At 38.6% G+C, this 20,033-nt stretch overlaps 1 protein-coding gene across 3 annotated transcripts; it reads left to right on the forward strand.

Annotated features, from left to right (window-relative positions):
- Positions 1-68: 68 nt before the first annotated feature.
- On the forward strand, positions 69-19,236 carry LOC107788296 (DNA mismatch repair protein MSH4-like). 3 transcript variants are annotated; one of them, XM_075253286.1, is made up of 24 exons: positions 69-252; positions 3,123-3,326; positions 3,424-3,459; positions 3,546-3,658; positions 4,426-4,471; positions 5,327-5,373; positions 5,579-5,686; positions 6,204-6,279; positions 6,809-6,881; positions 6,970-7,115; positions 7,191-7,276; positions 7,618-7,757; positions 7,834-7,973; positions 8,053-8,103; positions 14,574-14,637; positions 15,997-16,140; positions 16,223-16,290; positions 16,420-16,478; positions 16,601-16,757; positions 17,008-17,060; positions 17,142-17,240; positions 18,206-18,320; positions 18,398-18,520; positions 18,935-19,236. In XM_075253286.1, exons 1-24 carry the CDS (start codon positions 187-189, stop codon positions 19,106-19,108), a joined length of 2,388 nt encoding a protein of 795 aa, XP_075109387.1. In that variant the 5' UTR covers positions 69-186; the 3' UTR covers positions 19,109-19,236. The 3 variants fall into 3 exon arrangements, with proteins under 3 accessions (XP_075109387.1, XP_075109388.1, XP_075109389.1); XM_075253287.1 differs by having other exon boundaries at positions 101-252; positions 4,426-4,453; XM_075253288.1 differs by lacking the exon at positions 6,204-6,279 and having other exon boundaries at positions 102-252; positions 5,579-5,714.
- The last annotated feature ends 797 nt before the right edge of the window (positions 19,237-20,033 follow it).

Consider the following 20,033-nt stretch of genomic DNA (forward strand, 5'->3'; position numbering starts at 1 on the left):
TGACCACAACGTATGGATTCACAAATGTGTGGAATAAAAATAGGCATCACACAACTAATGTCAATTCTGTGTGAGCCACCCACAATCACTGGGGATTCACCCCTATATATACCTTTGGCGCGAATTGAAAACCCAAATATTTTCTAATCACTGCTCACACTTCTCAGCTGAGAGCTTAGAGTTCAAATGGAAGACGACACCGGAGAACGATCAAGCTTCGTCATCGGCCTCATCGAGAATCGCGCCAAGGAGGTTCTCTCTCTCTCTCTCTCTCTCTCTCTCTCTATATTTCTAGGTACATCGAATGTGCAAATTTGAACTTTCATTTGAATAAATAGATGCGACTTCGCCTTATAGATACAATTTCGATATGTATAACAAGCAAAATTTGAACTACATTTGAACAAATAGATACAATTACGGCGATGTATAACAAGCATATTTGAATTTTAAACTTCATTTTGGATAAATAGACACAAGTTCCGCGATGTATAACGAATGAATGTAAACATCTTCTTTTTCGAGCAAAAGGTGCATTTTCGCGACGTAACGAGCAAATTGAATTTTTTTTGGATAATAGGTGCAATTTCCCTGCGTAACGAGCGGAATTGATTTTTTTTGAATGAATAGGTGCGATTTTTGAACCTGACGAGCGAATTTGATTTTTTTGTTATGAATAATAGGTGTATTTTGAGCAAAAGTTTAAACTTCTACCGAATAAATTGATGATATTTTCTGATTTATGACGAGGAAATTCGAACTCTGTTTTTGAATTAATAGGTGCAATTTGACTTTATAAGTGCTTATGTCATGTTATAAATATGTGATAGCTTACTAGTTTGAGAAATTTGAGAAATGGATAAATATGATGCAGTTTGACGGTAGCTTCGAGTTTAGCTAAGTTAAATGAAGAGATTGTATTATGCTTAATTTTACACGTATTGTCAGAGAATATGTTGATGTTTTATATCTGAAATTTATTGATGTGTTGAGGTAATCCAGATTTATGACAAAGCTAAGCAGGTAATTAAAACTTACAAGTTTTAGGATAGCTTCGAGCTTGTCAAATTCATAGAAGATATTGTATTATGCTTAATTTCAAATGTATGTATGAGAATGTGGATATATAATTTGAATTCACCGTATATTTTCTAACTTTGGTTGTGTTGGGTTGTGTCTCACATTGGTGGATAATGGGTGACTTCTCGTTATATGATCTTGGACAATCCTCATCTCATAAGCTAACTTTTGGGTTGAGTTAGGCCCAAGGTCCATTTTATCGTGTTATCATAGCCAGACCCAAACCCATCCCAATTTATTGTTACCGATGTTGGGCCCCATTTATGTTGTTCACGCTCCAGTTTGCAGGCTTATGGGTGTCTAACGGGTGGGCCGGGCTGGGTAGGATAATTTAGGAACCGTATGGGTTGGAGTCCGGGCCAGTTATGGATTGGGGCTTACCGAGTTTAACGGGTTCGGATTCATCCGAGTAAAAAATGAACCGTAAAGGTTACGGGTACAAGGGGCCGGGCCGGACCGGGCTGGGTTGGGTTAGTGTAGTTTTTAATTTTTTTTTGTATTTTGTATAACTATTGTAAATTATATTTATATAAAGTAAAAATATAAAGAATACAATGAAGATGAGAAAAAATTGTACTTATAAATTGCAAGTACTATATTTATTTCAAAATTACAAAATTGAAGTTTGCATTTAACAAGTAAATTAACGAAAAAAGAGTAAAACTAAATTTTCATGCATAATAATACTTCAAATTAATCTAACAAACTAAAACATTAAGCATAAATACGTCTAATAATTTTAAAATAACACAAATTGTCTCAAATCAACTTAAATACAAATTTCCGGAGGTCGCTCAAGACAACTCTTCATATGCCTCCTTAAACTGCCTGTGCCACACTTTGGACGAAGATTTAAGACTCAACCACAGTTCTTGCACTTTACTTTCTGAATTTCTTCATTTTCTTCTACCACCTCAAAGTGTTCCCAAACATATGAGCGCACTCTAGAAGTACGAGACATGATTTAACTTGAATTGAGAATTTGGGTTTGAGAAATGAGAGACGAGTGAAGAAATGAAGAAGGGGGAGGGGGTGTATTTATAGTTTTTCAAAAGGTTAAATTTGTAATTACACAAGTGTTAATTTTTTAAAAAAAAAGGTCCAAAAAGGGGTAATTGCGCAAATCAGCCGTTGGGCAACGGCTCCTTGGCAGGCGACCGTTGCCAACAGTTAACATGGGCTGCCCAATCAACAATTAAAAAAAAAAAAAAGCTAGCCGTTAACCGGTCTGGGCCAGGCCGGTCTAGGCCGGTTTAACTGGTTCTACAGTATTTCTGTTGATCGGGTTTGACCAGTCTGGTTAATCGGTTGAAAATAGGTGAACGGACCAAACCCCCCTACCCCTTTAACCCAGCCCCACCCGGCCCCCTTGTACCGGTCCGGGCCGGTCCGGAAACGGGCTGACCCGGCCCGTTAGACACCCATATGCAAGCCTGGGCGTGAGGGGGTGTTGAGTTCTGTCTCACATCGGTGGGTAATGGGTGTCTTGGTCTCCTTATATGGTCTTGGACAATTCTCACCTCATAAGCTAGCTTTTGGGATTGAGTTAGTCCCAAGGTCCATTTTATCAGGTTGAAAATATGGACCACTTAATGTAGTTCCTGAGAACTTTACGGCTTAAGTGATCTAGAAAGGAACCAGCTAAAGAAGCCTATGGTGCTTCTCCGACCGATGCTGCATTTTACTTTTCTTCTTGATGACTTAAATGGAGTTAGCATTTTCTTTTCTCTTTTTTAAAAAAGAATCCATTAATTACTCCGGTCGATTGCATTTAAAGAAAGAATCTGCGCCTACGGTTCCCTGGATGCAAGCATCTTTGAGATATCTTCAGTATTATGTAAAAGTGGATGAGTTAACAGTTGAATTTCCAAGTAACTCATAAATTCTGGTGAAGTTTGTTTCTTTAATATAACTTCTCAGGATTGAGTATTACGTGTACACGTGATAATGACTTTTTAAGTATTAAATCAGAAATAAAAAGGAAAAATCCGTGCTTTGCTGAAGCTTCACACCCTAACTGGCAATAGCAATTTTGTCGGCAGGTTGGAGTAGCTGCATTTGACTTGCGATCAGCTTCACTGCATCTTTCTCAGTATATAGAGACTAGCAGCTCCTATCAAAATACAAAGACTTTACTACAGTTCTATGAACCTATGGCGATCATTGTTCCTCCAAATAAACTGGCAGCAGATGGAATGGTCGGAGTCTCACAGCTAGCTGATGGATTTTGTTCCTCCACAAGAAAGGTGTTGCCTCTAAACATATTGGTGGCTCTATTTCGATAAAATGCGTAATTTCTAATTCTTAAAAGCTTAGGACTTATGCTTATGTTGATGTAAACAGGTTATAATGAATCGTGGTTGCTTTGATGATACCAGGGTAGTTCTGAAACTATGCATTTTCGACTCTGCTGCTTCTCCATTAAATAGCACTGACACTACTTCATACTTTAATATGTTATGAAGGGAGCTGTACTGGTTAAAGGATTAGCTGCTAAGGAACCGTCTGCTCTTGGTTTGGACTCATACTACAAGCAATATTATTTGTGTCTGGCTGCAGCAGCGGCAACTATCAAGTGGTATGATGCTATGGTGACTTTCAATTTAATGGACATGGTATTGAAATATTTCATCTGCACTTCTTGCATAGAATGAAAACTTCGAGTTCTTTGGTAAATTCTTGAGAGTCGTGATGCACTCCGTAGAACAGTTAGCAACAGCATTAATATCCATATCTGCTAGGCAACACTCAAATAGGCTTATTTGCTCTAAGAGTGTCATCAATGCTCTTTTCTGACACACAGTTTGCAATTTGATCTAGTGAGCTCATGAATGTCACAGTTAGTATAGGTCTAAGTTATGTGTTACTTTTCTAGAGTGTAAAAGAGCTAGCCCAAGTCAACAGATATGCCCTCAAATCACTCTAGAGAGAGCTAAAAATACTCTCCGCCGATGAGTAACATTGTGGTGTTGCACCATCGACATGAGACTTTGAGATCTCATCCTTAGCCCAATGGAAATACTTGTTCCTGCATTTCATTAAACTGTGGTCCTCAAATGATAAGCCACCTTTAAACATCCGAATTTCGTCAAATTAATATGTTACTTTGTTGATACTGACAACCTTGAGTATGTGAAGTCTGTCATTCATTAGCTTTTATGAAAAACTAAAACACTTTTGATGCTTGGCAGGATTATAACCAAGAATTCATTCACATATTACCAATATGTGAATCCAAAAAGGATTTGTTTTAAGCATATTAAAGATGCTAGTAATTTAGAGGAAAACTGCCTCTTGTTTCACTTGATTATTTTCAGATATGATATGCAAGTACATCATGTGCAGGATTGAAGCAGAGAAAGGTGTTATTGTGGTAAATCACTCTTTGCTGGTATGTGCGACTTCTCATGCATAAAAGAGCCAAATAGGAGGGAAAAACACTTCACCTTATTGAACCTATCTACTGCAAGCATGATTTTGCCATGCAAAGTGGTTTCACATAGTGCAACTATTATTTTATTAAATAGGAGTGAAAAACACTTCAACTTATTTAACCTATCTACTGCAAGCATGATTTTGCCATGCAAAATGGTTTCACATAGTGCAACTATTATTTTTATTATTATGTCCATCACATTGCGCCACATTAAAGTGTAATTTAAAGTGAAAGAAGTATGAACTAGTCCCTGTTCACCAATATTCAGTGATTTGTTTGTGATTATTGTAGTTGCAGCAACGCCAATAAATTTTACCAAGAAAGAAGAATGTCTCAGATCATGTTTTTGCATACTATTGGCAAGAACAATCTGTCCTAGTAGGTCTTAAAGTAACATATTTTGTGTTAATTGATACTTACTATGTCCAGCTTTGGTATATAGAACTAGAACATTGCAATGATGAAAACTTTCTTTCTTTATTCATTTGAATTTTTGGCGGGTGAGGGGTTAGTGAGTTAGCTAAGCTTTTCCTATTTCTTAGCGAAAATTGAAGTGGCATGATTTTCAACTTTTTGAAGGTTAGGATATTGAGTATTTTGTCCACTGGTGTCCTTTAAAGGGCCATATGCGCTATTTCTTTGAAGCTCCTTTGGAAGAGAGATTTCTCATTTTGTGATCAAGAAACAGAAATGTTAATATATAGATATAAATGTGCCATTATGGTGGATGTAGCATATCTAAGAATTTCATGGAACTTTGAGTAGTCAAAAGGAGTATTCGAGATTCAAAGTTGTCTTCTCTTTCCACAGGTTACCTTCAATGGATCTTTTGACCACATGAACATTGATGCCACCAGGTAACTTCCTCATACCAAATTAGTGGCTGTTGCATATCAGCTTGGATCTATCACTTACTAGTCATACTGGCTACTGAGTTCCATTTCAGCTGATAACATCAGCATTACGCTTTCAATTATCCTAAAGGATTGTGTTTAGAAAAGTTAGAATTTATTGTAAGACTTTGTAGATGATCTAAATTTTATACTTTGTCGTTGATGGCAGTGTTCAGAACTTGGAGATAATTGAGCCTATGCACTCTTCTCTTTTGGGCACAAACAGCAAAAAGAGAAGTTTATTCCACATGCTTAAAACAACTCGAACTATTGGCGGGTATGGAAATAATTGCATTGATAAGCTGGTAATAATCTGTCAGTTCATGGTTATAAATGTCTTTGTGCAATTCTATTCAGTGTGCCTCTTGTTTCACATGATAAGGTTGTGTGATAGACATTACTTTTCAATTTCTACACCTAGATTGTGTTATACCTAATATACAGAACTGTGAATGGTGTAGGATTTAGCTTGGTTTCTGTAATACAAAAACCCTAAATTACTGGGAATCATATACCAATTTATAAATATTATTCAGATGACTGTCAACAATGTTAACCTGCTATATGGAGCACATCATTGTATATGAAAAGACAGTCAGTTTTGTGCTTAATGCCTTTTGCCACTTTGTGAATACAAGAATGATAAACGTAAATACTAAGCCCACACTTGAGGCAACTTCATAGTTCTTATGTTAAAGTTCTGCACAGGATGGAAAATTCTGTAATCTGTCTATTTCAGTATGCTGTGCACCTACAACATAAATCTGTGTTTGCTTGATCATACTCCACCGCAGGACTAGACTTCTGAGGGCAAATCTTTTGCAGCCTCTGAAAGACATAGAGACCATTAACACTCGACTCAATTGCCTGGTAGGTTTTCAATGTATTGCATGAGACAGAAGAATATATGACATGCTCTGCTACTATAGAATCAGATTTTGCTGCCATCCCTCCAGTAAATTTTCATGTTATTTTTTTACATTCGTTTAGCAATCTTCTGCGTTAAGAATTTCTCTATTGCGGTTGTATCTCCTCTAGAAGATCTATTTTATTGAGAGTAAGCCTTCTCAGGAAAAGGCTTTATTTTTTAAATGTTAGTGTTGCTTTGGGTGATCGAAACAGGAAGGAGGAGATTGAGGGTTCTCTGAACTACTAGCTGAACTGAGGTGTTCCACAGGAAAATTAAAGTTTTTAAGACTGAGGGGAATATGCTGTTTGACTACAGCTACCAGATTATGCAATCACACTGGTCATTACTTGATGGAGTTTTGGTGCCAATAAAATTTAACCAGCCTGCAGCTGCTTTCTGAGTGTTATTATCCTGTAGTTTATGCCGTGCCTTTCAGGATGTAATGTGATCCAGTCAAAACCTGTGACACTTTTATCATTTTATATCCAGGATGAGTTGATGAGCAATGAGCAGCTATTCTTTGGCTTGTCTCAGGCCCTTCGTAAGTTTCCGAAAGAAACAGGTAACGTCATAGAAAGGAGGTTGATTCTCTCTTGTATTCTATATGGCTTGTCCCATTTCAGAAAGTTGACCTATGTTTCTCCATCCAGATAGGGTCCTTTGTCACTTCTGCTTCAAGCCAAAGAGAGTTACTAATGAAGTCTTGGCTTCAGATAATGGAAGGAGGAACCAAATTATGATATCCAGCATTATTCTTCTCAAAACCGCTCTTGATGCTTTACCGTTACTCTCCCAGGTGCAGCATCATTGTTGGGGTCAGGCATTCACTTTTCTGTATCTTGTATGGTACAATGATTAGCTTGTGATTCAGGTGCTTAAAGAAGCCAAGAGTTGTCTGCTGGGAAATGTTTACAAGTCCATATGTGAGAATGAAAAATATACTTCAATCAGGAACAGGTAACGTTCATATTTGCTTAGATACCTGACTCTTCCCTCCAATCCCTCTCCATGTTGGTGAGCCCCACTTCAGAATTCAGACAGTTCCATTTTTTCATTGTTAATGTATCTTCAATATTCTCCACCTCAATCCCTTCTAGGACTTTCTTCTTTTTCCGTTCTTGTTTTTCTGAAAGAGAGGATTCCTGTTCCTCCTTAATTTTGTTTACGTCCATGAGCTAATTATTCCTCTGCATCTATCAATCCTTGTAACTGATTTGCAGTTCTAATATGATTTAGGATATTCGATGAATACTGCAATTCATATGTTTATTTTATCCATGTGATATTTGTTCTCTCAGAATTGGAGAAGTGATTGATGAAGATGTCCTTCATACACGAGTTCCTTTTGTTGCACGGACACAGCAGTGTTTTGCTCTTAAGGCTGGAGTTGATGGGCTTCTTGATATGGCCCGTAGATCATTTTGTGACACCAGCGAAGGTTTTTCTGCCATATTACATGTTCTTTTCCCTTCTAAGTTCATTGTCTTAGTTTCTAACAAACACTGAATTTGTAGCTATATACGACCTAGCAAATAAGTATCGTGAAGATTTCAGACTGCCAAACTTGAAGATCCCATTCAATAACAGGAAAGGGTTTTACTTTAGCATTCCGCAAAAGGACATACAGGGAAAACTACCCAGCAAGTTCATCCAGGTTGTCATGCTATATTAAAAATTAAACTTTTATTAAGCATTTATGCTTCTTTTCCTCTAACAACTTTCACGCTAATCAGGTCATGAAACATGGAAACAATGTCCATTGCTCCAGTCTTGAACTTGCTTCAGTGAGTATTACCTGGCATCCATTGCTACATTCCTCTGTAGGCTCCATTTGGTTTGGTGCAAAACATATTCCAGAAGATATTGCTCTTGCAAATTTTCATGAGGAAAACCCGGCAAATCAACTTGAAGCAATAACTCTTAAGGGCGGGAGTGAATGCACCATTGGGGATGGGGCACGAAGGCTAAAAGAAAAAGTAGTGGATCAGCGTAAAATGTTTTCAATATGCAATAATGTGAAAGGGAAGTGTGGGAATACTGTTTGGTGATAGTTGTATAGGTTGGTGAAAGCAAGTGTTAAGCGAGGACATAGACAACTCTAGTGGAAAATCACTAACACTCTTGAAAATACCTAAGTTGTTTTCTTTCATACAACAACAACAACATACTCAGTAAAATCCCACTAGTGGGGTCTGGGGAGAGTAGACTGTACGGCCATACCCTTACCCCGAAAAGGGTAGAGAGGCTGTTTCCGGGAGACTCTCGGCTCAATCAAGAGAGACAATAATATCAGAAAAGAAACAAAAGAAAAGGCATGTAACAACAAACGATGCCAGAAAGAAAATAACACAACGAATAAGTGAAAGGACAATAACACCTGTTAGCGGAAACGTAAAAGAAAGAACACAAGATTTAACGTGGTTCGGATCAAAATAATCCTACGTCCACCAGAGAACAATTGCCCTTTTAATATTAACAAAGGAAGGAGAGATTTCCCAATTACACTTAAGAGAATTTCTCTCTTAACTCTCTACTCACTACAATGTATTGTATTATTTTGGGATGATTTCTACAAGTGAAGGAGTGCATCTATTTATAGAGGTAAAGACCTCCTCTTGATGTCATTGGTGACATCAAACTACCTCCTCTTGATGTCATGGGTGACATCAAAGGAGGAAGCTTCCTCCTAGCATCCACACCAACTCTTTCCACCAACTCTTCCAATTGGCATGCCATTGTTGACTAAACATAAACCAACATTTTCAGCATGCCATTGTTAACTAAACATAAACCAACATTTTCAATCTCCACCTTGGTTTGCGTTTCGAGCGTGTGAACAACTCTGGCCAAAACTTCTAAGCTTACTGGGCAACCCCGTTGTAAGAAACAAGAAGAATCAAACCATTGTTGAACATACCACCTCCACCTAGCAACTGTTCTCTTCGGAGTTGCATCAGTTGATGCACACCCCCGCCAAGTCCTTGCAGTGTGCAAACTTAGCGAGCGGGACTATCTTGGTCAACATGTCTGCAGCATTATCGTCTGTGATAACCTTCACGACCTTGATAGTTCCCTCATCAATAACATCTCGAATAAAATGAAATCTGACATCAATGTGTTTAGTGCGCTCATGAAATCTCTGATTTTTCATTAGATGAATAGCACTCTGACTATCACATCTAAGAGTTGATTCCAGCTGAACCAAACTCAATTCCGCTACTAAACTTTTCAACCAGATAGCTTCCTTTACCGCCTCCGCTGCTGCCATGTATTCTGCTTCTGTCGTAGACAAAGCGACAATCGACTGCAAAGTCGACTTCCAACTGACGGCACTGCCAACGAGGGTAAAGATGTATCCAGTTGTGGACCTTCTTCTGTCAAGATCTCCTGCATAGTCAGAATCCACATAACCGAGAATTGAAATACCTGTACCACTTTTTCGAAAGGTAAGACCAACACCAGAAGCTCCTTTGAGATATCTCAATATCCACTTGACAGCTTCCCAATGCCTCTTTCCTGGGTTGGACATGTATCTACTTACCACACTTACAGATTGAGCAATATCTGGACGTGTGCATACCATAGCATACATAATACTACCAACTGCAAGGCTTGCACGTTTGCATATTGAATCTCTCGAGAACCCTTTCAATATACCTCTTCTGAGAAAGATGTACAACATCGTCTTCTCTTGAAATCTCCATACCAAGGATTTTCTTTGCAGCTCCTAAATCCTTCATGTCAAATTCCTTACTCAATAGTTTCTTCAAAGCATTTATCTCTGTAATGTTGTTAGCAGCAATAAGCATATCATCAACATACAATAGTAAATAAATCATTGAGTTACCAGACATCTTCTTGTGATACACACAACTATCAAATGCACTCCTTGAGAATTCATGTGTAGTCATGAATGCATCAAACCTCTTGTACCACTGTCTAGGGGATTGCTTCAAACCATACAAAGACTTCTTTAGTTGACATACGTGATCTTCTTTTCCCTCAGCTAGGAAACCTTCAGGTTGATCCATATAGATTGTCTCTTCTAGATCACCGTGTAAGAAAGCAGTTTTGACATCAAGCTGTTGAAGCTCCAAGTCAAATTGTGCAACCAATGCTAGTAGCACGCGAATTGAGCTATGCTTCACGACCGGAGAGAAAATCTCATTGTAGTCAATTCCCTCCTTTTGGCTGAAACCTTTTGCAACCAATCTAGCCTTGAACCTAGCATCTTCCACTTCAGGAATTCCCTCTTTCTTTCGGTAGACCCACTTGCATCCAACTGTCCTCTCCCCCTTTTGTCTTTTCACTAAGACCCATGTCTGATTCTTGTGAAGAGACTCCATCTCTTCAGTCATGGCTAACCGCCATTGTGCGGCATCCTTGCAAGAAGTTGCTTCAATATACGAGGAGGGCTCCAGATCTTTAATCTCTTCTTGTGCAGCTACGGACGCATATGCAATCAAGTTTGCTTGATTTATAAGACGTTCCGGTTCTCGTGTCTGCCTCTTCTCCCTCCCCTTCGCAATTGTGTATGGTTCATTGACAGCAAGTTCTTCAACGCCTACATCTTCTGACTCATCTTTAACGTGAGTCTCTTGATCCTTTTCCTTGGCAAGCTCCACCGGAAGCTCCACCTGCTCGTTGTTCTTGTTTCCTGAAAACTCCACGGAAACTTTACGGGGATCAAGTATAGAGGATTCATCAAAGGTGACATCTTTACTAACTATAAATTTGAGTAAAGACAAACACCAAAGTTTGTACCCTTTTACTCCATCCACATACCCTACGAATATGGCCTTCTTAGCCCTTGGTTCAAGCTTTCCTTCATTAACGTGATAATAAGCTGGACACCCAAATACTCGTAAGTATGAATAGTTAGAGGGTTCACCTGACCATACCTCATTCGGAGTTTTAAAGTCAATTGCCGATGCTGGAGATCGATTGACAATATGAGCAGCAGTGTGAACTGCTTCAGCCCAAAATACTTTGGACATTTTGGCTTGTAGGAGCATACAACGAGCCTTTTCAAGAAGAGTTCTGTTCATTCTCTCGGCAACTCCATTCTGCTGTGGGGTATGCCTGATAGTCCTATGTCTTGAGATCCCATGAACCTTGCAGAATTCATTAAACTCTTCATTGCAAAACTCCAAGCCATTGTCTGTGCGAAGATACTTGATTTTCCGCTCCATTTGATTTTCAACCAAAATCTTCCACTCTTTAAATGCTTCAAAAGCATCACTTTTTGCCTTCAAAAAATACACCCAAACCTTTCGTGAGAAATCATCAATAAAAATGAGAAGATACCTCTTTCCGCCCTTCGATGGAAGTTTAGAAGGACCCCATAAATCTGAATGGATGTAGTCTAGCACTCCTCTTGTCTTGTGTTTGCCAGTGCTGAAGCTGACCTTCTTCTGCTTCCCTAGAATGCAGTGCTCACAGAAGTCAAGCGTGCTGATCTTCTCACCTTCCAAAAGTTTACGATTGCTCAACATCTCCAGTCCACGTGCGCTCATATGACCCAGTCTCATGTGCCATAGTCTTGCCTTGTCATCATTAGATAACTGCACTGTAGATGCATTTGTAGAGCCAACAATGGTGCTTCCGGCCAATGTGTAAAGGCCGTTCTCCAGCTTGCCTTTCAGCATGACTAAAGAACCTTTAGTCACCTTCATAGTTCCTGCTTCGCTCATGTACCTGTAGCCTTGTTCATCCAGAGTACCCAAGGAGATCAAATTCTTCTTCAGATCAGGAACATGACGGACTTGTGTAATAGTCCTCACGATTCCATCATGGCAGCGAACCCGAACTGAGCCAATGCCAACTATTGCACAAGTTGCATTATTGCCCATTACTACGGTTCCTCCACTTTTCTCGTAGCTGCTAAACCAGTCTTTTCGGAACGTCATATGCAGAGTACAAGCAGAGTCTAACACCCATTTGTTTTCATAACTACTATTATTATTACACGATGTTGTTAGTACATAATCATTATCAAAATTATGTACCTGTTCAACTGTAGATGCACTCGCCTTTTCCTTGGACTTTGACATTGGGCAATCTCGTTCAAAGTGCCCCTTCTTGCCACAACCCCAACACTCTGTATTCTTCTTGTTCACACGAGACTTTGATCTGTGCTTTGATTTGGTCTTTCCCTGTTGGCTAGTCCGGCCTCTTACAAAGAGGCCACTTGCCTGGTCATCTCTATCTCCTTCAATGTGCCTCCGCACATCACTAGAGTTAAGTGCCTGCCGCACTTGCTCAAGCTTGATAGGCTCCTTGCTATACATCATTGAATTCTCAATATCACGATATCCTGAAGTCAATGAAAATAGCAAAGCACATGCAAGCGTCTCCTCCTCCCTTTTAATTCCTGCAATCTGTAAGTCCATGACAAGTTTATTAAACGCATCTAAATGATCTTGTAACGAAGTACCTGACCCCATCTTAAATGTGTGAAGACGCCGTTGTAACAACATTCTTGTTGTCACTGATCGGTCTTGGTATAGCCCTTCTAGCTTTTCCCATAACTGTTTGGCCGTCTCTTCGGTACCCGTACTCACTTCACAAAGCACGTTAGGTGCAAGGGATAGTTGGATTGCACTCAATGCATCCCCTTCAATCTTCTCCTTGTCGGGAGCTGATATATCCGTAGGATACTTTCCGTCAATAGCATGGATTGAACCTTCCCTCCGCAGTAACGCCATCATCTGGATCTTCCAGATATTGAAGTTGTTGCGTCCATTGAATCTATCAATTTCAAACTTCATGGAACTCATATTTGCTTGTTCTTTCTCCTTGGATCGTTAAAGAATCCTGTCGCTCTGATACCAATTGTTAGCGGAAACGTAAAAGAAAGAACACAAGATTTAACGTGGTTCGGATCAAAATAATCCTACGTCCACCAGAGAACAATTGCCCTTTTAATATTAACAAAGGAAGGGGAGATTTCCCAATTACACTTAAGAGAATTTCTCTCTTAACTCTCTACTCACTACAATGTATTGTATTATTTTGGGATGATTTCTACAAGTGAAGGAGTGCATCTATTTATAGAGGTAAAGACCTCTTCTTGATGTCATTGGTGACATCAAACTACCTCCTCTTGATGTCATGGGTGACATCAAAGGAGGAAGCTTCCTCCTAGCATCCACACCAACTCTTTCCACCAACTCTTCCAATTGGCATGCCATTGTTGACTAAACATAAACCAACATTTTCAGCATGCCATTGTTAACTAAACATAAACCAACATTTTCAATCTCCACCTTGGTTTGCGTTTCGAGCATGTGAACAACTCTGGCCAAAACTTCTAAGCAAAACTCTATCAGACTACCCGGTACAAAGAGGGAAGAACTCTCGACTCCCCCCTAGCCTACCACCCTAATGCTCGACCTCCACATGTTCCTATCAAGAGCCATGTCTTCGGAAATCTGAAGCCGCGCCATATCCTGCCTGATCACCTCGCCCCAATACTTCTTAGGCCGCCCTCTGCCTCTTCTCGTACCTGCCAAAGACAACCGCTCACACCTCCTAACCGGTGCATCTAGGCTTCTCCTCCGCACATGTCCGAACCATCTAAGTCGCGCTTTCCGCATCTTGTCCGAACCGGTGCCCCTAAGTTGTTTTCTTTCATGTGGTGTAAAATACTTTTTAAGAGTTTAACACAACCAAAGTAACTAGAAAGTAAGATCAAATATTCCAGGAGAAAGACAAATGTCTTAAACATAGCTATAGTGTTTAACTTTATAGAGGTCGCTATGCGGTCGTTCTTTCCTTTGGATGGTCTTCTGAATCTGTTGGACTTCTGAATCTGTTGTAACCTGAGTACTGCACGAGTAGTGGCGCTTCCCAGAAAATAATAAACAAGTTAGTTGAGAATAGGGATGACACTTTTGAGTTACACATTGATCTATGTAAACATGAAAGAGGTAGATTGTTCACGAATTAATTAACCTCAAAATATATGAAAGAGGTACATTCTATCTATACAGAGCTTCGTGTCTGTATGTGCTGACTATGACTAAAACTTTTAAGATTCTGTGAATGATCCACATATTACTTGTTTCCTTCTGTTCACGTGTAACCATCAATTTTGATATTAGAATAGCCATCAATCATCTAGGACTATTTTATTTGCATACACTTGCAGTATCAACCAATTTAGTCCTTTTGTGAAAGAATGTATTCTTTCAATCCTTATTTTTACTCATAGATGAGGTGGTTATTCTTCATTCACTGCTTGTATTCACAGTTGAATGCGAGGAACAAGTCTGCAGCTAAAGAATGCTGGTTGAGGACTGCACTCTGCCTGGAAGGTAAGTTGGTTGAAATGCACAAACTTTTCTGCTATTGCCTTTGGATCTCCTGTCTACATAATCAAATGCTTGTCTTTTCAGCATGACAATATTAGCGGCGACTTCATAACTTAAGGCATTTGCTTCATAAAGTTTTGATTTTTTGGGTGCTTCCATGGGGCAAGAAGAAATGATTTGTACATATTATGGGTTTTTTCATCTTATGTCAGCAAACTGTTTTGGTGTTTGAACTTTGAACCAAGGCAACTATCGGGACTACTTTTGATCCTTAAGTTTTGTGGGTTTACTCGTCTGTTAGAGGACAAAGTTAATGTAGCACAATCTAGTGGATCAGGAACCTGAAATAAGAGTGGAAAATCTGGGCCTGTTCGTTAGTTGTTTAATTGCTGAAAAGATGCAGAGAATAATAGGTAATATTTCCTGTGAATTAAGTACAAAATTCTGTGTTACTATAATGCCCTTGACTCAAAAATATGATAATATAAACAAAGATTCGTCAGCAGATCAGCTTAACGTTAACACATAAATTTAGATAAAAAATCATTGTGACATCTTACATCTTATTTTTTTCCTCTTGCATTCTGCATCAAAACCCCATAAGAGATATGCAAAGCTTGGATGGTCTATCAGGCTTGATCACAGTGTACATGTAGCTTATGCGTGGGGGCAGGGGAGTGCTTTTGGATTCAACTCTGCAAGTCCACTTTCTTTTTTAAAGAGAGCTTTTATATATGTTAGCAGAGGTCAAAATCTTTGATAAAAGCTTTCCGATAATTTTTTTAATTCTCATTGCCTGCCCTGGGCTCTGGTAGAGATCTGAGTAGTAGTTTCCGGGCATCTTAATGATTCTCAGTGGCATAGCTCCAGACAAGGGCTTCTTCCCTTTATTATATGGGTAGCCGGATGCTTAGCAACAGAGTACCTGTACTTAAGTATGTCCGCGCTTGCACATAGTATACATTTGCCACTTAACCCACTATCAATTTTGGCACTCCTTTTGTGGCTAGAAAAATATGACTTGGATAGTCATACACTGGGTTTACCACTAAATCCACTAGTAATGACATGTTGATTAGAATCATATGGGATTTCTCTGAATGAGATTGGATGTAGCTCTTGTTAATGTTCTCTTCCTTTTTTTCTGTACTTGGAAGATTACTCCCCTTCTCATGCTTAGTGCTTCCATACTAATATGAGTTTTCTTACGTCTCTGACAATTCTGCTCAACACATAAAAATGCATCTTTAACTCGTATTGACATGTATTCAGCGAAGTGCCATACTCTTCTTTCTGTTTACCCTGTTGTTATTTGAGAACTCACCCTACTTAAAAGTCTTGCCATTTCATACTAATATGCAGCACTAATGGATGCAATACGAGAGGATGTCTCTGTGCTGACCATTCTTTCAGAAGTGCTGTGCCTTTTAGACATGATGGTGAATTCATTTGCTCACACGATATCAACGAAACCAGTTGGTAGATATACTAGACCTAATTTTACATGTGAGTGTTTTGTCACAACTCTCAGTACTTACTAGATGACAAGATTTGAATAAATTGATTGCTTAATTTTTTTCCCTCATAGGTGATGGCCCATTGGCAATTGATTCTGGACGGCACCCCATTCTGGAAAGCATAAACAATGATTTGATTGTACGTTAGTTTCTTCTAAAAATCTTAGTAAAAGTTCGAGATTTCTCTCCACATAGCAAGTTAATGACTTATCTACTTTGATACTGGAAATTTCTGAATATGGACGTGGTGTTGAATTCAATTTTTCAGCCAAATGGTATCTTTCTTTCTGAAGCATCAAATATGGCTATTGTAATGGGCCCAAACATGTAAGGAACCTTATTCCATAATAGCATCAAATTTCTTAATAAGTACTTTGAGACAGTTTTTACATTAACTTTTGGTTTTGCCATTTTTCTACCTGATAACTTCCATATATTGTTTTTTGTAGGAGTGGAAAAAGTACTTATCTTCAGCAAGTTTGTTTAACTGTCATCCTTGCTCAAATTGGTTGCTATATTCCTGCTCGGTTTGCCACTTTGAGAGTGGTCGATCGTATTTTTACAAGGATGGGAACAATGGACAGTCTCGAATCAAACTCTAGCACGGTATGATCCTCTACTTTTGAATGGTATATTGTTGTCTGGAAGTTCTATATTTTGGAAGACCAATTTTGTGCATATATTTATGCAATAGTTAGTTGAACTTCTGAAAAAGCTTAGCATTAGTTTTGATAAGTTTCTGGTGAAGTTTGACCTCTTCAAATTGCAAAGTTTGCTCTTTATATTTGAATCATCATCTCCTGGAGATAGCCGATATAGAAATCACCAGTATTTCGTGTAACTGTGGTTTGTGCAGTTCATGACAGAGATGAAGGAGACGGCTTTTATAATGCAAAATGTCTCTCCTAGGTAGATCGTTTCACAAACTGTTTCCACAAAATTGGCATGAAGGTTTGTCTGTGTGATTTGAACCTCCTTTGCTGTATACAGAAGTCTGATCGTAATGGATGAATTGGGGAGGGCGACTTCGTCCTCTGATGGATTTGCAGTCGCATGGAGCTGTTGTGAGCAGCTATTGGCACTTAAAGCGTAATCTCAAAGCTCTCTTTGTATTTCAATGTTAAAAGGCAATATGGTTAAGTAGCCCAAGCATGTATTTCATAACAAAACCTATAACTAGAAGATTAGCTAGGTATCTTAATCTTTCATTGTATGAACTGCAGCAAAGTTTGAAATTTAGGCTTCAATTTTGCACTTTATAAGTTGAAGGAATATGTTGGTACTTATAACTGCTAAAACTCCTGCTCTTACCTGGATACAATAAATGGTAGGAAGACTACCAATTCTGGAGCTCTTCTAAGAAGCAGGATTCAAATAAGGAACAAAAAATTTAGAAACCAATCAAGATTGTTGTAAACCTACAAAAGACTTCTGTAGTATACCAAGGGAACATCATACTTGAAATTTTTCTTCATTAGTTATTTGAGTGTGGGAGTTAAATAATAAATACTGCACTGGACCGTGAAACAGGAGTGGACGTCGTGTTGTCACTGCATTTTCTTGTAAGAAGTAAATGCCTTCAGCATTCATCTGAGGACACACATAAGATTGTTCACTGAGCCTCTTACGGAGTCACTAGTTTAAAGTTCCTTATAGAGAAGATATTATCCTAAACGATTTCTTCATTTGTTTTGTGGAGACTGTTAATAAAATTCTTCATCTTGTCACTTCCTAGATGTCATTATTTCTCAGAGTTAAATTTTAGACTTCATAGTTCTAGCAAATTGGCAGAGAACTGCTGGAGGTGTTTGAATGTATTTTATAGTTGCCATGTAATACATACAGCCAAGTTTCATATTCCAACCCATGTATATACCTCCATTTTCGTCTCTTTGGTCGTATAAGACCTTTTCATATAGTGAACCCAACTTGTTTGAGACTGCGGTGTAGTAGTGGTTGTAGCGCGCACTTAGATTTTTCTGTTTTTCCCTGGTAAGAGAAGTGAAGGGGTGGATTTCTTGTCCAGACTGTGATTCTTTTTAAGCTGTTTTCAGGTACTCAATATTTGCTACTCATATGGAAAATCTTTCAGAGCTAGCCACCATGTATCCGAATGTGAAAATTCTTCATTTTGATGTTGATGTGAGGAATAACCGCATGGACTTCAAGGTATATCTCTGAATCATTCAATGGTTTATAGCCAATTTATACCTGACTACTTATTTCTTCTTGTGTTCCCTTCTTAGTTTCTATTGAAGGATGGACTGCGTCACGTGCCACATTACGGCCTTATGTTAGCAGGGGTAGCTGGACTACCAAGTTCAGTAGTAGAAACTGCCAAAAGAATCACATCTAGGATTAAAGAGAAGGTAATTTGTTTTAACTTCAACAAGCAATGTCTTGTCTGAGAAATTGCCATTAGGTGTTCAAAATTTTTTATGGTTCTTCAAACAGGAAAGTAGAAAGCATAGTAACTATCTTGAAGCTTACAACAACAATATAATCCCACTAGTGGGGGGTCTGGGGAGAGTAGTGTGTACTCAAACCTTACCCCTTACCTTGTGTACGCAGACTTTACCCCTACTTGTATCACAATCTTACTTTCTTTATCCAATTTTGGGACCGACTATGCTTTGTAAAACTCACATACAAAGTGACTGTGATCCACAATGCATTTACGCTTCTTTACTACAGTTTGTGCTTCCAATTGCTAAGCTTTGAGAAATGTAGAATTGCACATCCATTTTGAGTTGATCGGATTGCCTTTTTTCGCCTTCGTATAGGAAATGAAGAGAATGGAGGTGAATTACAGACAGTATCAGGACATACAATTGACTTACCAAGTGGCTCAACGGCTGATGTGCTTGAAATTTTCTGATCAGGATGAAGATTCTTTGAGGGATGCTCTGCAGGACCTCAAAGAAAGCTACTTAAGTGGTAGGCATAAAGATAACTAGAATTTACTCCTCATATCTTTCTTCTAACATCAAGACTCTGATCTGTATATGCATCCGGATATCCTGGACTAAGAAAATACGTTCATTGAGATAACTACTTAAGAGAAAGCGGAATTCTGATTTTTTGTTGATTTCTAGTGATGAATTTGAGTTAACACAGAGTTGGTCTAGATCGTCTTGCAAGTAGAATTAATTCGACACATCAATTTGAGAATAAAGCTAATTGTTTTTTGGGTGAAGATGGGTTATAGTTCCGATGGACTTTTTACTAAGGGTACTGTTACAAGCAACTTAAGAATATGAAGTAAAGCCTGGTCAGTGGCGGATCTAGAATTTTCATCAAGGGGTGTCAAAATATAAATAATTAGATATATCGAAAAGTCAAGGGGAGTCAACCTATAGTAAATATACATAAAATTAAAAAATTTATCTAGAAAAATAGTGTAATTTTCCGACGAAGACGTGTCACTTGACACCCCTTGCTTCAATGTGGCTCCGCCACTGCGCCTGGTAATATTGATTGGTGAATGCTTTCTTTTTATAACGGCGGAGTTTGGACTATGTGTGCACCTTAATTATTCAACTAGACTAGATATATACTACCTTCTACCAGCACAAGTATTGATTAACTCTACTCACCTAAGTTTAGACAAATGGAAGAACATCACCTAGTATTTTTTTTAAATTCCTATTGGGATTTCAACATGGGATGTCATGGTTTACACCAACATCATTCACCACCATGCCGAATCCCTTGGGTGCTATCTGTTAACGTTAAATTCCCTCAAGGGAGCTTTGTCAATTGTTACCACAACTTGGGGGGAAAATACTTATCAGCCACACAAGTTAATATGGACTTCGACCTGAAATTATAAGCAATTTTGCATCTGCCCCCACCATAATAGGCACACAAATGGTTAACACA

This window comes from Nicotiana tabacum, chromosome 5 (assembly GCF_000715075.1).
Source record: "Nicotiana tabacum cultivar K326 chromosome 5, ASM71507v2, whole genome shotgun sequence".
Lineage (NCBI taxonomy): Eukaryota > Viridiplantae > Streptophyta > Magnoliopsida > Solanales > Solanaceae > Nicotiana > Nicotiana tabacum.

Bases quoted from the DNA above. Each gene is read 5' to 3' on its own strand.
- LOC107788296 (XM_075253286.1), top strand. From the start codon at position 187: ATGGAAGACGACACCGGAGAACGATCAAGCTTCGTCATCGGCCTCATC. The intron at 7,277-7,617 runs GTAACGTTCATA...TTGTTCTCTCAG, and splicing joins TATACTTCAATCAGGAACAG to AATTGGAGAAGTGATTGATG. The intron at 18,321-18,397 runs GTATATCTCTGA...TTCCCTTCTTAG, and splicing joins ATAACCGCATGGACTTCAAG to TTTCTATTGAAGGATGGACT.